Source organism: Ruditapes philippinarum, unplaced genomic scaffold, assembly GCF_026571515.1.
Source record: "Ruditapes philippinarum isolate M1 unplaced genomic scaffold, ASM2657151v2 ctg2861_1_1_1_1, whole genome shotgun sequence".
NCBI lineage: Eukaryota > Metazoa > Mollusca > Bivalvia > Venerida > Veneridae > Ruditapes > Ruditapes philippinarum.
In genome coordinates, this window is record NW_026855811.1 from 129,836 (window position 1) to 148,893 (window position 19,058).

Genomic DNA, 19,058 nt, shown 5'->3' on the forward strand with positions numbered 1-19,058 from the left:
TGCTTGCCTCTTTTCAACATAGAAATTATCATTCAGTTGGCATTTGGCCATTTTATCCCTTTATTGTGTTCCTTTTCTGTGCCGTACCCCTGCCGAGTCCCCTCAGAGCTGGTGTTGGTGTGATTACCGGCAAGATGTGTAATAATTCGGAATATCTAGCCGAATACCAATAATCATCTGACAAACAATTTGTTTTACAACGTGAGGGACGTTGCTCTTTTTCGTGATCCCTCATGAACAAAATCAATCAAACCGAGGCTGCACTGTTCATGCTTATCAAGCAGAAAGTGTAATCATTGTTTAAAAAGTAAATGTTATCATTGCATGATAAGGAGCAAGTATATGGATTGAATCCCCTCCTGCCCCAATTAAAATATATTTCGGTAATTTTATGATGATTCAGATGTCTGATGATGTAGTGGACGGGGAAATGGACGGAGCTTATTTTATCTGCTATTGCAAAACGTGTACAGCTGGATTATGGTGATCCGAATCATGATGGTTTGACAATGTAAAGCTAAGAAAGTAACTTCTGTTTTGTCGACGTATACACGAACAATGAGTATTCCGCATGTTATGATGAACACTTGGTATTGCTACTCTCAGAAAACCTGTAAATGTTTTGTCGTTTAACAAAATGTATTTTGTTGGAATACATGTTTACAATGTTAAATTGGCAAAGTCAATCCAAGAATACAACATTGAAGTTTACAGATAAATATATTCAAATGGGTAAAGATGAGCTGTTATGGTATTGCCGATCGGTTGCGAACAATTGTTTTCATGACATTATATTTTCGCTGATTTTGTTTTCTTGCCTTGACGGGACTTGAATTATTTTGGAGATAAAAGTACGATTTGATATCAGTCAATACCAATAATTTATGTGCATGATTTCAGATAAACCGCTAATTCCGTTTTTTCTATTGTGAAAATTGACCCACAACAGAAAACAGTTTCAATGATTTTCACTAAATTAGGGTTAAGAATACCAAATAAAATACGGTTTTTAACTTATTTCTGAGTGTATTTCTTTATTATCTTTTGCATATCTTTCTTTTTTAAGTACCCAAAATTTGTTTTTGTAAGAAATTAAAATTATATGTTTGGAGGCTTTTGGCGCTCAGTGAAGCCCTTTATATACGTAATGCCTAGCTTCGATTTAGCATTATGAAAGCTAAACAGTGCTTATGAATACTGGTAGAAAATCGTTCTTATTACATGGCTCATATACGCACCTCTGCCGAGGTTAAAATGACTAACAACTAATTTAAAAATAAATATTTTTCATGTAGAGGGATGATCTTTTATAAATTAAAATAATCGCACATTTTATCTACATGTACTTAAAACAACATAATTGTGTAGATTGTTGTAATTCTATTCCCGGATTTCCAATGGATATCTCTTGGCAATGGGCAGCTGAGCGATGAGCTAGGTATATTTCATTGCGTCCACAACAAATAATTTAAAATTGCATATAGGGGCACTAATGCACTCAGCTTGAAACATTTATAAGATCATATTTCACTCCCCTGACCATACCAAACAGGAACTGTCAACAATAATTATCGAAGAAGGTTAAGGTTCCATACCAAACTGCTTTGCGAAAGTCAGTTAAAGCTTAACAAGTTGTTAAGCTATGCTTTATAAATGATGCCTCAGGAGAATCCTTTTTCTAGCGTATTTTTTTTTTTTGAAAATTGCCTGCAATATTTGACTTTGGAATTCGAGCAAAATAATAATTCTATCCTGGTTTTCCTGTATTTAACAAGTACTCAACCTACAAGATATATTCCTACATGTTACAGTAAAGCAGTTTCTATAATAACACAAAATGTTTATACCACATTATTTGGAACGTTGTATCGTGGTCAGGGCACCAAGGTGTAAAGATACATTGAATCACTAAAAAAATTATGAAAACGAGCTACAAAATTAGTCTTCTATGTTAATTCTCTACCGTGTAATGAAAGATTAAAGATTCTAAAAATACCAACTCTTATGTAAAGAGGATTTAGAGTTTATAGGGGACACCATACACCCTTTACATTATTGAATAATAAAGAAGCAATCAGACATGAAATATAAATGATAACATAGCTCGAGATTATCCTTCAAAACTAAGAAAGAAATTATGTAAAAGAGATACTAGTAATAGAAAACAAATTTTCTCAGAAAGAGTTGCATCATCTTTGAATAAATAACCAGAATATATGATTCCAGCGCCAACACTAACCGGCTAGATAATTGCATGGGTGAAAATATATACACATTAATATCGGATATACGACAACCTGGGTTCCTGATCATTAGGGTGTAACCAGAAGCTGACCAGCGTGCGTCCCTAACCAGATAATATATTATTACTTTGGTATAGGCACAAGCTTCCCCTCCTAGCCTCAAATATATATATGTAGATATTCTTACTACTTTAATGGTCGTATCATAATTTCAGAAACTATATTCATCACGAAAAAACTATCATATTTACTTATATGTTAAAATCGTTTTTTATACGATAAGCTTTTGTTTCACACAAAACAATATTTTATTTCCCTATTCTATAATCTTTATGCCATTTGTTTCGATCATTTCTAGTTTTCTTACTAGCCATTTAGAATCAGCTACACCTAACGTAGATGTAGGCAGCCATGAATATTCTTTTAAATGTAAGCCTGCGTAGTCAATATCATGGAATTTGTTTTACCAATATAAACGATATGGATATGATTTCCAACCTTATTCAAAAGAAATTTAATATTACCTTCTCGGATATACAGAGACAACGATATTTCTGATCATTTGTTACATCATACTTTAGATTTAGAAACATCCTTATATGAGTTCAAACGGCAGTTATCATAGAACCTTCAAATTCGATGGTACTTAGTGTGTTGATCTGTTTGCCATTATGTACATCCTAAACATACAAATCCTGCAATTACTCAAAAGGTACACAAGCTAGTTTACTAAAAGTATGTTGTTAGTGGGCCATATGCTGATTATACACGTTATTTCAGTTTTTCATCCATCTATTTGTCAGTCACTCTGCCATACTGTCTATCCAAAGAATTTTGAATCATATCACAATTCAAAATGTACAAAAGCAAGATTGATGATACGTTTATGTAAATTATGCTCGTCATTTTAAATTTTTATCTCTATGTCTATCCTTCTAGGGCATCCGTGGCCGAGTGGTTAAGGTCGTTGATTACAAACTATACAAACTACTTGCCCCTGTCCTGTCTGCTGTGGTTTTCAATCTCGACAGGCACTTTGGATTATTTCATGTGAGGAAGCTATCCAGTAAGCTTGTATAGCGACGGTGGTTTACTTGGATACCCGTTCAATGCCTAAAATAAAGCACGAAGGGACACCTGAGATCTTCCTTCACTAGTAAAACTCGAAAGTCGCCATTTGACTTATACTGTGTTGATGCGACGTAAAACATTACCAAACAAATGTCTGTCATTCTGTCAATCACAAAAATTAGATCGTTTCATCTCTCAAAAGTACAAAAACAACAAAATGATGATGGGGCTATGTTTTAGCGGATCACGTGGGGTTTTGCTCGTCAATTTCTTTTTTCAACACTATGTCTGTCATTCCGTCAGTGATATAATTTTTAAAGAAATGTGAAAAATCAAAATTGGTGACTTTTTTATCATATGAATGTTATTCATGGCATATTATTGTTAACACTTAGTAAAACAGTGTCTCTGCAATACTTGCATCAATTGTAAAAGCAATATCATTGGATACATAACTGACAACATGCGATAAAACATCAAAAAAATAACATTTGTTCCCTTCATGTAAAACTCGTGTGTATTCCGTTAAAAACATAATTTCTTTCTTATACTTAGAAAATCTGGCATGAATACTTAAAAGTCAATTTCCACATTTATATGGGTAGAAGTAGGAAATCAGGCAATAGTTCACCAGTAGGAGACTGCTACAATTTCTGCGACAAACTCTTGTTTTTCTAGGCTGTCAGGATTATTGATTCCAAAAAATGTATTGCTTAAGTTATATACCACTGAAGCCAGTGTTAGGAGGTTTGAGAGATGTTGTACAGAGTATAATCTTTCCTGAGCCAACCTATTAGATCAAAGTCTCCCATTGTAAACTATTTGCTTTGTTTACATTGCTCTCAATGGATGTTCAATTTTTGTCAAGTTATTTAGAAATTGATGGAACAACCGCGAGGAAGTAAATTCGGAAGGATGAGGAAGGAGGGTAGGCTCATGATATCATTTGAAAAACAAACGTTTATATCAGCAGAATATAACAAATAAAACTTTCAATGTCTGACACTAAATAAAACTGCCCACTTAAAACATGTCACAAAAATCTTTAAATCTTTTATACTTTTGCATCATTAATGCCCGTTAATATTATTGCAAGGGGAAGGTAATTATTAGATACAAGAGCGATCAGTGATCACATGGTTCGCCTCATTACAGCCATAATTTGGCAACTAAATATGGTATTGATCTTTCCCCTAAAGTTTTGATAAAATTGCACCAGTAGTTTCTGAGGAGTATTTAACACAAATTTCTGTGTAGCTGGCAATACAAACACCCTTTTAGTTCAAGGGTAATAACTTAGCCAAAAATTGTTCAAGCGGAAAACATAGTACCTACCGATCAATCTTGTAAATTTCCATTGAAATTGCATAAGTGGTTAAAGACGAGTAGTGTGGACAAACTTTATAAATTCACTTTTCATTCTAAGGGCCATAACCGAGCCAAAAAATATTCAATCGGAAACCCTGTGTAATATGCGTAAGTACATGACCTACAAATCAATCTTGTAAAGTTTCATTTAAATTGCATAAGTGGTATAAGAGGAAAAGTCCGGACCAACATTAAAAATAGAAAAAATTAAAGGGCCTTAACAAAATTCATTGAACCGTAAAAAGCCGATAATATGCACAACTAGACTCGATACTGAACATTCCTGTAAAGTTAGAATGAAATAGTTTTAGAGAAGTAGTCCGGAAAAGCTTTTGTGCATCTACCAACACACACAAAAACACCTTTTTTATTCAAAGGCCATAACTCAACCAAAGTCATTCAACCAGATAACTCAAAAGCACTTGAGCTACAGATCAATCCTGTAAAGGTTCATTGAAATTGAATTAGAGGTATAAGAGGAGTCCTCCGGAAAAACTTTAAAAATAAGTCCGGACAAATTTTGTGACGGACGGACGGACAGACAAACACTCAGACGACAGAGAAATGATCCATATTGAAATGATCCATATCTTTAGAGGCCACACAAAAAAGACAATTTCAAACTGTGATGCATAATACATTTAAACAAATACTCATCTCTTGTTAAAGTTGTTTTAGCTCATTTCCGTACCGTTGAATTAATGGAACGTGATTTGTTGACATATTTAATCATTTTTGTTTTGATTGATTTCTCTTCCTGTTTAATGTCTATATAATAATGCAACATTCAATAGAGCTCTCAGTTGGTCAAATATGGATGGACGTTTTCGGATGCAACTAAGACTGTTAAGTATTATTTGTTTGTATTTTAACATAAAAACAGTGTGAATATTATGAAATTGTTATTTTAAAGTTACTGTTCTACTGTCAACAATACTTAAGCTTTCTTTTGTCTTAAACATTTATTTATATCCAGTTAAATTGTGTTCTTTTTCAGCCCTCTTTTTATATGTTTAATATATAAACCACTTTGTTGCACAAGTAAAATAAATAGAAACTGCAAAATATTTTTATCACAAACTGTTAAAAAATTGCTATGAGCTTTATTATTGATATTGTACGAGTAAATTTGAGAAATTGACAATTTGAAAATAATATGTAGATTTTAGCTTGATATCCAATTTATATCATTAATTACATTTATGTCTAAATATATCAGGATCCAGACTTTAGAAATAACGTAAATGAGCTGCAATAGCACCTTAAAGCTTGGATAAATCTCATTTTATTGATATTTTCCTTTGCTAAACTATTGTACTGTACTATTTCTTTAGTCTTGTACTAAATTTATTATAAATAGTGTCGGAAGTTAAATTCGGAAAAGGTGTTAAATGTTCAGCAATAGCATGTAATATACCGTTGTTAGCATATACATGTACATGTGTTACTAATTAAATGTCGAAAACCTATACCATAATATCATATAAAGAATAAATTAAGCAAGTAAAGTGACTACAGTAAGCTTAATATATTAATTATGTCTATTTATTTCGCCTTACTATGGTTATATTTTAAAAAAATGTCGTGAGCCAAGTATTTTATGTTGTTTAGAGTGCGCTTTTTCAGCAATATACAAGAGATGTATCTTAAACGATAAATTATGATATAGAAGTAACATTTGTTTCGTAATATAGTCACACAGTCTCTTTACTTGAATGTTAAAACTGTTTAAGATAATAAATGATTAACGCTAATTCAAAGTTCGTACATTTAAAGCAGAACCCATGAAAATATATGCTAATTCTAATATCGATTAGATTTTTAAAAAGATAAGTTCAAATAAGTAAATCTAGTAACGAGTGTACTAATAATATAATTCAATATATCCTTATTCAATTTTTATTCATGTTTATCTGTTTTAGAAAAATAAAAAGTGTGATAAATAATTTTTAAAAGAAATACAATTTGATACAAATGGTCAGCGATACATCATGAAAACTTGATATATAGAGGATATTGAATGAGTGTAGTTTAATACTAAATTTATTGAACGAGTTGAATAAAATCATATTATGCGAGCCTCTGGCTCGTTATATTTTTTCTGGTCATTCCAATTCTTTATTCCGTTGAATATTGTATACTGCTTAAATTGTTCTAGCATCGTGAGAAATATTGCATTTTAAAAACCCCTTATGAACAGACTCATTTCATGCATGTTCTCGAAGGATTGCACCTTTTTTGGTCTTAGTTTAAATTTTATCCTAGATTGTTTAAATGTTGTTTTCCGTTCTTTCGATTATAGTTATATAAAAACAGTATAATTTATAAAAAAGATAATCAATTGCAAGTGATACACTAGAAGAGGCAAGGCTATTTTGAACGGATATCTTTCATTTCGCGCGTATATAGTAACGTTTTCACTAGGAATGTCACGTTTTTACCGTTAATACTGGTTCGGTCAAATTTTAGCCAAAACCCGGTTAGAAAACAAAATATCCGGAAATCGAAATCGACAGACGAAGAAATTTTAAATTGGGTTTTAACATAACTTCTGTTTATTTATGATAAGATTTTTTAGTATTTTAGTTTGTTTAATCTTATCTTGTACAGTACAGTCTTACAATGATACTCCATAATCAGATCTGTTTTGTTATTGATGTCAAGTAAATCAAAATACGAGTAAAATGTGCTATCTTTTGAAAAAAAACACATAAAGTTGAAGAATCTTACAATTCTTTAAATACGGCCGTTGAAACGCTTTACACGGTTACATTGTCGCCGTTTAAACGGTTCGAATTTTTGCTAACCGTGACACCCCTAGTTTTTACAAAGAGTTTAAGAAGAAAAATTAAAAAATTTACGATTTGACTCAAAATGGTTACATATACGACCACGCCGATACCAAAATTCGTCATTAATCTATCAAAACTAGTAATTGCGTCTCGAATAAACAAAGTTTATTTTTTACAAATTTATGAACTTAACTTCATGTATACAAAACAATTAAGGAAGATATTGTTCGCATAGCTGCATGCATTTATCTAAACAAGTAGAGTCTCAATCACAGGATATATCTACTCGGAGCATGCAACCTAATTATTGCAATGTCAAGCTGATATGTAATTCTGATTGAATTGATCATAAGTACTAGAATTCCCCCCCCCCCCAAAAAAAAAAACCCTCTTGTTATATTGTTTGATAAATAGCCTGTTGAGCGTTTATATTGTTCCGTGTGCAAATCTTACATTTCCCTGGACCTTTAGTTAAATGGCCTGGTGCTTTTTGTCGAGACTTTGATCATTTTAGCAAAATTACGGTCAATTATTTACTTGCATATGTAATATTAGCAAACAATCTGATTCTATGGTAATTCGGTTGAAAAAGTAACTACTCTTTACAATAGCACCTTAAAGCTTGGATAAATCTCATTTTATTGATATTTTCCTTTGCTAAACTATTGTATTGTACTATTTCTTTAGTCTTGTACTAAATTTATTATAAATAGTGTCGGAAGTTAAATTCGGAAAAGGTGTTAAATGTTCAGCAATAGCATGTAATATACCCAAGTTAGCATATACATGTAAGTGTATGTAGGTAACGAACAGATTGAAGCCAAAATGAATATACATTTTGCTATAATTCTTTTCAATTTTATTATTTTTTCTTTGCATGATTCATCAATAACTCACTTGGCCCAGGGATTTTTTGTAAATTTCAACCAGAATTTACGTGTAATGTTCAATTCATAAATGGAGTGGAGCCGTCTTTTATATTTTGGGCAGATTTATATTTCATTTTGAACATTATTTTAATATCAATAGCTGGTCAATCTCCATTATACAGTCAATCTTTTGAAATATATAGTCAATTAAGCTAAACATGAAACATGAAAAATTGAGCATAATGTCACTTAAAGAATAAATTCCCTTAAAATAAAATAGACACGGTAAACATGAACTTAATTTTTTTTATTTTTTTTGTTTAACATACTTGGCTAGGGAGTTTTATCCCCGCCGATGGAATCAGGTTGATGATATATTTTGGCGTTGTCCGTCAGTGTGCCCAGCCGTGCATCTGTCTGCACTTACGTGAGGATACTTATGTGACTACAGGCGGAATAGGTTAACTTTCCTTTATGTGGCTAGAACAATAGAAAAACCAAGGGAGTAGCCATAAATCGCTATCTAAATAGAACTTCTGTCCGATTTCCGCCTGTCTTTTCCGCGCTGTTTCTGAGCAAATACTGACTGAATATTAATGGCAATATGTGGAAGTTGCGCATATTATTAGCATGTCAAACTCGGAGTTATGGCCTCTTAATGCTTTGCCGAGTGTATACTGATGTGCTTTTTCTTCAGAACGGCGGACTTGATTTTGACATTGATTTGGACCATCAGTGCCAAACCGCCATATAGTTATGGCCCAGCTTAGATATGTGTACAAAGAAACATTCGTTTCTGTGCCATTACTTAACTACTGCCTTATATATTTCAATAAAATATTATGGAACCATCTATACGAAAAGGCAATGCGCGTATCCTTGGCATGTCATTATCAGAATAACCATACGGTTTTTATCTGTTGATTATTTTGCAACGAGTCTGAGGTGTATTGCAAATATCACCTTTCAATGTACAGTTATTTTTAGATATGTTGCTGCACGAAGTTTATACTTGTATAAACTTTCTATACATATACATGTGAAATCGTTAAGATAACTTATATTTTATGATTATGCGAGTTTTGGGGGCAATTAACGCCAGTTTAGAAAAGTCACTCTCAGATTTTGTGGCCTTAATGTTTTAGAGTAGAAAATATTGTTGTTTTTTTTTTTTTAATCTATTGAATCTGAATGATTTTAATTGTCTTTTTTGACCTGGGTTCTGTTGAAAAGCCAGTCATTCTTTAATCATGGTCAGACCATTTAACAGTTATGTAGCAGGTCTAAATATTGTAATTTGCATGATTTTGCTATAATTATCTCTAACTTTTTCAATAAATTATTTTTTTTCATACTAAAAAGTAACCTTTTCTAAGCTACTGTATTATACTGCAAAACGCATTTTCAAAGTTTTTATAGTGACATTGTTATACTCTGTTGTGGAACCTCTCAGGTAGTAAAAATCAAAATGTGACAGTTTATAAACCGATTGACAGGGAGACATCACTTTTGATCACGGTTATATAAATAAACCAACTTTACAAAGATAACTATGCGTATATTGTTTTCTAAAGAAGTAAGCATTGTCTGAGATATCGCCAAAAAGCATGTTACTGGCATCAAACAGCTGATGCGATAACGTAAGATAGCAGAGGCAATGAAAATGCCGTTGGCACTGGTTAATCATAAACACAATCTGTTTCACATTAAACTTGTGCAATAATTCAATGGCTAGTGTTACTTAAAAATAAATATGTTGCGATTTTAAATTTTCATGTACATACCCCTGTATGTAAGTACTGTTTATAAAATAATTGTTTACAATTTAATATTAAAAGTATAAATAAGCTGAATGTGTTTTTAGAATGAATGGCATGATCTAATTTGATTTACATATATTTATAAGATATTATAAATGTAAATTTTAAACAAAAGTGTACCGTGAGTAATCAAGTTAGTGTCTACAAGGATATGCATTATCCAAGGTACTTTATATGCTAACGTTGCGAGTATGTGGAATCTATAGTAGATTTTTCAATTATATAACATTGCTTGTTTTCTTTCTTATATAACCATTACGTATTTATTTTATTTCACACATATATAAAATATTAATAATTAAGTTGTTCGTTCGTAATAAAAACATAATTGTATCAAATCTTATCAATTTAACATGGCTGTTATTTTCCGAGTCTAAACAATTTTTAACAAAACACTATTGCACTCTGTCTAGCCTTATATATGTTAATTTTCAAAACCTAAAATTCATATTCTACAATGCTGCAAAACCTATACTAGATTCGACTTGCGCATCGTCTCTACTATATAATTGACAGCTGTGTACATGTCCAATATAATTCAGTATTGTACTTAATAACGCATATACACTCAAATTAGTATACATTAGTATATCCTTCAATGTGAAACTTTCATACACCAAAATGAATTATTGAATATCACAAACATATAGAATACTTCCTGGTTGATATTATTTTCATTTACATGCCTCCGTATTCAGTACTGTACTTGTTTTTCCGATGGACTGATTATTCTATTCTTAGTGATTGTTTAAGTGTTTTATCGCCCCAATTTTGTAAATAACAGCCTCCGGAATAAGTTTGCAAATCCGGAATTTTCGTTAACTCAGCTACCCTTTTTAACATAGTTTCAATAAAAAAAGTTTAATCAAGCAGTTATTTGAATGGAAATAGACGATTATTGGACGTTTATATAAAGATAGCAAAATAAACAAACGCTGGGCAAGCATTTAAAGTGCGGCGTCCCTTGGGATTTTTCCATTCTTCCATTGGGTTTTACATTTCCAATGGAAGCTCCAATGGGGTTAAAACCTCATTTTCATAAAACGGGAGAAAATATCCTTTGGGGTGACAAAACAAATGTCTAAGTATTCTTTATAAGGATAAGTATTCTTTATAATCTTATAAGTATTGAAGGAAAATATTTAAAGAAATTTACAATTCTTCCATTGGCGGAACAAAATAATGGGAAAAATCCCTCAAAATTAGAATGGGGGAAATCCCCCATAACAGCGTAATTGGAGTAATACCCAATTAGAGCTTAATGGGAGATTAACATAATGGGAGAATTTAATTCATCTTTTTTGTTTAACAAATCTGATCATAAATTCAAAATTCAAAACTTTTCAATCACTAAATATCCGTTTCCCGGTGTCTTGGTAATATTACTACGCGTGTGATTATTACACGGTGGTGTGATAATCACACGGTAAGGAGTAGTGTCGTTAGGATCACACGTACGGTCTTATATTTACTCCAAAATAGTTACATGATATACCATTTTATATTAAAAAGAATTCCGCATCAAATGGTATAACTTTAGTGGGGATTCTTTAATTTTCCATAACATGGGAGTGTTTTGGAAAGCATGTATGGCAGCGATTTTAAATATGACAACCCTTGTTATGAATAATTATAATTCTGCTCTGATGAATAATTCATAAAAAGCGTTACAATTCAAATTTTTTAACAATTTGTTATATTAATTGTATTTTCATTATTAATTGTATTTTCACTTAGTGTTCAAGACAGTTGTGATTATAACTACGCGTGTTTGTTACATTTTGTCAGGGATGTAATAGACAATCATTGATGTGTAATTTCTCCATTAATAATAATAAACCTATCTTAACAAATCGAAGCGTTTGAAGGTAGGTGAAAAACATTTAATAATAGTTATAAATAAAAAAATGCAATCAGGTAGTGCTACTTGTATTACCGAAATGTAAAATTTGTATAAGAAGAATAGTGCACGTGTGTGATTATATCAAGCCGAAGTAATAACGGTAGTGCCTTGCTAATCATGTGTACGATCTTATATTTAATCAAGCATACTTGAATTATGTATATCATAATACTATTTTCTCCGAAACAATCTTGCGTCCTGACGTGTCTTCATCTAAACTTATTATTAAACATGTTGTTTTCAAATTGAAATTTGTCAAATTGTTTTCTTTCTGTTTTATATACTTTTATTTTCCACAAAAAGAAGCATCTTGAAAAAAAAACATATTTTGAACGGAACTTATAAAAAAAAAATGAAAAAAACTAGCCTCCATTCAAAATTTTGAATATTTTTTTCTTAGATAAATATATTCCTGTCATTATCAGAAAAAAAATCATTTAATAATTAAGAAATAATTTTAACTAGATCCAAATTGTCCGTGTCACATCGGGAGGAATTTATATAATATGCATTGATGTATGGAGGTGACAATTTTCTAAATATCGCTAGACGTCAAGGTTAATTATGCACTTAAACACAAAATATACGGTTTGAAATATTTATACATTCGGACACATTTCGTATGCTTATTTTAGAAAATACAATTCTTGCGATTTGTTTTACTTATTACTAACAGAAAGAAAGTTCTATCTTTAATATATTCACACTTTAGTTGTATGTTGGTGTTTAAGTAGGTATTCCATATAATATTAACAGAACAGATTATTTATTAAATCCACTACAACAACTTGCACATGTATATGATAGAAAATAGTGCAGACGTACAAAAAGGATAGTGGGTAATCACGATAATGAACGCTCATCATTTAACATTCTGTTTCTCAGGGATCCTTCCCACATGTTCATCTTTTCACTGTCAAACTGAAATACAGTAATGCTATTTCAAAACACTGACTGTGATTAAACAGTGATTGATAATGATAAATATGTAGGATTGAATTTTTTAAAAAGCTGCTTAAAAATATAAAGACTGCTCCACTCGTTTAATTAATTAATCATTACCGATAAATACAAAAGGATATTAATACAGTGTAGGTATAAAAGGTCACGGGGTAAACAAATATGACAAAATGTGATTTCACTTTGAACATTACTATTTACTCTTGGAAGGGCGTAATGTAAATTTGAAAAAGTTGGATAACTGAATTTATTGTGTTAAATAGTTTAAATAATTTATAAATTGAAGGGTTTTTGATAATCTCCTACGCAGTGATCTCCCCTTGTCAGTATATAGATCTCTGTCACCACACACATTTTTATCAATATTTGGACATTCTATATTGTTTAACTTTTGAATTTATTTTTCATTATTTTGTTTACTTTTGATATTTTTTTGATAAACTATAACGAACGTAGGAACAAAATGAAACAAAGAAAAAATGATGATTATGATGATGTTGGTAATCATGGGCAGAAATATTTTAATAGTGATGATTAATTTGATGATGATGATGATGATGATGATAACGACGACGATGATGATGATAATGGTAATGATAATGATTGAATGATGATGATGATGATGATGATGATGATGATGATGATGATGATGATGATGATGATGATGATGATGATGAAAAGGTAGACACTAAGTAAATCAAGCTATGTCTTGCACTTTATTTTTGTGACCATATTATGTGTGTAATTATGCTGCAATAACTATCTTATTTATAGGGACCGGGAAGTTAATTTTTAGGTACCAGTTAAAGTATTAATTAATATGAGATACTTTCCTCTGTTTATCTATTTCATACAATCTCGTGATTGATTTTTTTCAATGACTTATAATAATTAATTAAAAAAGGATAAGAAAGAAGAAACATTTAATCTTAATAAATATACTCATACTTATATTCAAAGTGAACATCAATGGAAATGGCAGTCAATCATTTCTATGCTCATATTTACATGTATTAGCTTAGGTTCTATAGACCATGTAATATCTAAATTGTTTTGATGATAAGACAATAGTTGAGTACAATTCCGGAGTACGAAGATTCTTCTTTCAGAGACATTATGCTTGACCACCGCTAAATTATTCGAAATATAAACTGAAGTATTCATGAGAATTTAAATCAGAAAAAACACACACAAATTGATGAATAAATCTATTCAATTCAAATTTATTATTTTAAATCTTAACAGAACTTGGTAAATTTCAAAACAACACCACCAAAAATAATGTTTAGAGAAAACTGTTCAAATGTTTTTGGATACTAGTGTAATTATGTTACTTCATAAGCCAGTATTAATCTTATTGCATTTGATTTGATACAAATCTGAGTATACCTCATTTTAACAGTCAGAACTTCCCGGCAAAATATTTTGCTATATGCTTTTAGAAAAAACACATTATTTAGCATTTATATCATTTTTTTAAGAGTAAAAAATCTAGAAAAAGTGTAAGAATGGAAACTTTGATTTTCAGAAGCAACACTGGTTCTAGCAGTCATGAACAAATTTGACATTTGTCAAATATTCTGTAAAATTATTGACATGTAGCATTGTTGAATCTTAATACATGTAGTAGTGATCACAAGATCAAGATGTTACAACTCAATAACTGATCACCTTCCTTGTATAAGGTTTCCATTTAGTTTATTTGATTTATTATTGATGATGATAAAAGAACTTTTTAGGTTTTAAATAAAAAGTAATTGTTTTTTATTGGTAATATTTTATTTGGTTCAGAACTGTTCACTTTTTAGGGGAGTAGATGTGTAAACTGCTGGAAAGCTCAGTCGGTAGACCATCGGAATGGTCTTCTGAGGGTACCGGGTTTGAATTCTGGTCAGGCTACACATTTTTTCACCTTTAACATTTGCGCCGGACACAGGGCCGTGACTGCATAAAGCTCAGGGAAGAATTTTAAATAAAGCGGGGGTTAGGAGAGTTAATGTCATGGTCCAGAACTGTAGATGTGTAAAAGTCTGGGTAACTCAGTCGGTAGAGCTTCGATATGGTATTTTGAGGGTCCTTGGTTCAGGTTCCAGTCAGGCTACAGATTTTTGTTTACCTTATACATTTTGCACCCAAAACGGGGATGTGACTGCATATAGTTGAGAATTAAATTCACTTTGCGCTGTAACCCTTAGAAGATCAAGAATGAATTTTGATATAGCAGGGATAAAAGTAAATGTCATGGTTCAAAACTCTTCACTATATATTTTTGAGTTAGAAAACGTTTTGTAACATTTTGTAATAAAACATAATGTAATTTATTGACGCATACGTACGTAATCAGATTCAAACTGTCTAGATCACACTCCAACATGATTTGTCCGCCATTTAGAAAAACGGCTGAAAGATACAAGCCGATTTAAATCGAGATATCCATACGAATAGCGAAGGCGAAGGTTGCGTACAACAAATAACTGAATTGTGAACATTAGAATATGGGACAAGTTATTACCTTTATTTTTAATAGTAAATGTGTATGGTTATAAATGGCAAGTTCTAAATTTATAGTACCCCTTTCGGGAAAGATTTCGGGCAATTTGACCTAGTTTCCCCAGAAAACTTCCGATTAAGATCAGTTCTAGCTCATTTAGAAATAAAACAATAGACAAGAAACAAAGTTTTACACCCTTGACAAATTTTAAAATCATTTATTTTCATAAATAAAATACTTTTTGAGCCTTGCAGGATTTTTCAAAATGCCCTACGAAAAATGCAAAATTTGGCGATTTTGCTCAATTTCACTCAAACATTTCGAAGATTATAAACATTGTCAGAATATTCAAATACATGAACCGTTATCATTGTTCTATGCTGAAGATTTATACGAATTTTCAAAGCGCTTTGGTTGTAAACAAAGGCACATGCAAGTTTAAAAAAACATGTATAAACCGTGGTATAACGCCCGTGTGATTATAACGCGACAACGGCCTTTTTAAAATGAAAAAGAAATGTCAGATTATTTATATTTATTTATTTATTTATTTATTTCTATTTATTTATTTTTTATTTATTTATTTATTTTAATTAATTTATTTATTTATTTATTTATTTATTTATTTATTTATTTATTTATTTATTTATTTATTTATTTATTGCGTAACTGTGATACGTTCTTGTTTAATTTAACTGCATACACAGAGAAAATCATGCGAGCACCACCGTTGTTGAACTTATTTGATACGAGTGACTAGAATACTATGTAGTTTTATATTTTATTTTTTCATTGCCTTATTTGTCTTTACAGTGAAAGAGATATAAAAAGGACATTTAAGGGAGAATGGTTAAATAAGTAAAACATCTACCAAAATCTTAACCAAAATCAAAAGGGATTGTCAAGTCAATACCTTCTTGTAGCCTACAAATGAGGTTTTGGGGTTATTTTATACAAATCTTGGATAAAAAAACTAGTGACACTGTTTTACTAAAATTAATTGAAAATTAAATTTAACAAATTTAATAGATAATATAACAAACAATTTGTTTAGTTGATTGAACAAACATGCTTTGCAAATTTCATTAGATAGAAAAAAGTATGTGACATCATTTGTAAATATAATCGCTCAACCGAACAAATAAAACCTTTAAAATTCTGTATAAGTAATCCTGTATAACACGTTTTGTTCAGTAAATCGAACAAAACTGGTATACAAAAGCACATTTCATGAAATGAAAAATCATGTTACATCTAGTGATAATATTAAAATTGACAAGTTTGTTCGGTCGACCGTTTTATTTATTTCACCATCCTTCCTTAGATGTTCATATACTATCTCTTTCACGCTAAAGACAAAGTTGGGCGATGAAAAAAATAAAATGTAAATCTACATAGTATCCTTATGTAATTCTCCCATTAAGCTGTAATAGTGTCGGGAAGTCACGATTTCTATTATTTCTATTTGTGTTATTTATATCATGTAATGTATTTACGGATAGTTTGCATATATAATTCAACATACATTATTTCATATTTTTGATTTTAAGTAGGCATTGACTCATTATGTAAATATAACGTTAATATTATATTATTATTATTTACGTATAATAATGATTATTTGCTTCTTAGTCTTATTTCATACTCCACATGATCTCTTATGTAATTTTTATTTAACTGTATTATATTGAAACTACACAGTCATAATTTCTTACTCCTCATTAGTTCTGATATAATTACGAATTCATGTCTCTTTCATGTTTCATGATATTTTCTAAATTCTCGAGTTTCTCATGCTCTTTAACATTTACTTTATAAAGGTTCAAGTGGCTTTATTGAGGACTTTTAGAAACGTCTTTATTTGATTAAATCGACACAATGGGGATACAAATTTATTCTTTTTGGAGTGTAATACTACCATTTATTTGTGAAGTAAATCTTATTAGAAATCAATATGAAAACTGGATTAAAAATTCAAAGTTTTATTAAATAAAGTAAAATTATAGAATGTTGTTGTTTATTTCAATAATACAAAATGATATAAGATATCGGTTTGGTAAGGATAAAACAAGGAATTGCTTTCAGTCTTATATACAAACGATAGAAGTCCACCACAAATGGGGTATTCTGATTTTGGGATATTTCTCTCATTTCCTTAATGAATTTGTTCTGTCAATGGGAGAATTCAAATTTCTTTAAATATGTTCCTTTAATATTTTTAAGTTCATTATAAGACATAATAATCAACACATGTTAAATTATTTAGAAAAAAATAATGTTTTCTTCCACGGATATTTCTCTCATTTAATGAAAAGGGGGTTTACCTGCACTGGAGCATGGGAGCAATGGAGCATGGGACACTTAAAACCCAATGGGAAAATGGAAAAATCCCATGGACGCCGCACTTTGAAAGCTTGCCCAGCGTTTAATTATTGTGCTATCTTTGTATAAACGGCCAATAGACGAATTTTTCTATCCAAATTACTGTTTTGTTTAATTTTTTGTATTCAACCTATTTTAAAAAGGGTAGTTGTGTTTGCGAAAATTCGAATTTGCAAACTTATTCTTTAGCGTTTGAAAGTTTTTCTTTTGACTGCATATGTATATTATAGCATAACAATATATTAATCACTTTTTATAGGGTGATATTAACATCCTATAAATTGGCTTTTTATCCCTCTGCTGCGTACGTCTTTGGGATAATACACCAGTTCTAGAATTGACACAGTCAACTATCACCCCGAGAGTCATGTGTTATTCAAATAATATTACTGACGTGATTTATAACATCGTCGTAACAGAGCGCGTGCAAAATGTCAAAATAAGATTTTTTTTCGTGGCGTTGTGTCTTGCGATAAAAGAGGGATTATATTCTGAGTGCCTGAATTTGCGGATAACCCCTCGTAAAGCATAGGTAACCAGACAACCAATTATGCAATAATGATATCACACACTTTTCAATTATAAAAGAATTCGGACATTACTACATACATAAAAAATATATGGTATAACAAAACAATTTATGGATTTTTTTTCGATACTAGTAAGATATCGTTATTCTTTAGAACGTATGCATCTTATCATATTTTCAATCCAACCTGTATTAAAAGACATTATTAAAAACCTTAAGTGTTATATATAAGTTATCCATTATATATTTTGGTGGCTATTACTTTCATAACTACAAGTAATTCTTCGTTAAAAAAAACTGAAATATCATTATGAAAGTAAAGGGTTTCGATTCAATGACTCTGGGTAATTATGGTTTTATAGTTGCAATTACCGTCATAAAAAGAACTCGTTTTCTGTATAATGAGAAAACTTGGGTACTTATTCAAAAGTAAAAAGTAGTTAAAGACACAAGCTTTAACGCGTTTCATTTTTTATCGCTCAATATTGTATTGTTCAATTGAATTTTGACATAGGTTTATTTAAGTCTTACAGTTGTTGTTCTTGAATTGTCATCTAAATCACTTATAAAATGATCATGGAATGTTAAATTAATCTTAATCACAGTCTATGTAATTAATGACAAGCTACG

At 30.7% G+C, this 19,058-nt stretch overlaps 1 protein-coding gene across 4 annotated transcripts in view; it reads left to right on the forward strand.

Moving 5' to 3' along the window:
- Positions 1-5,374: 5,374 nt before the first annotated feature.
- Positions 5,375-19,058, forward strand: part of LOC132744455 (deleted in malignant brain tumors 1 protein-like) — a 36,493-nt gene continuing 22,809 nt past the window's right edge. The window contains exon 1 of one of the 4 annotated variants that reach the window (XM_060733171.1): positions 5,375-5,527. In XM_060733171.1, the coding sequence (XP_060589154.1) occupies positions 5,496-5,527 (32 nt within the window). In that variant the 5' untranslated portion in view covers positions 5,375-5,495. Of the gene's footprint in view, positions 5,533-7,875; positions 10,136-16,905; positions 17,640-19,058 lie in introns of those variants that run through there. The other 3 variants (XM_060733173.1, XM_060733174.1, XM_060733172.1) reach the window with 3 other exon arrangements.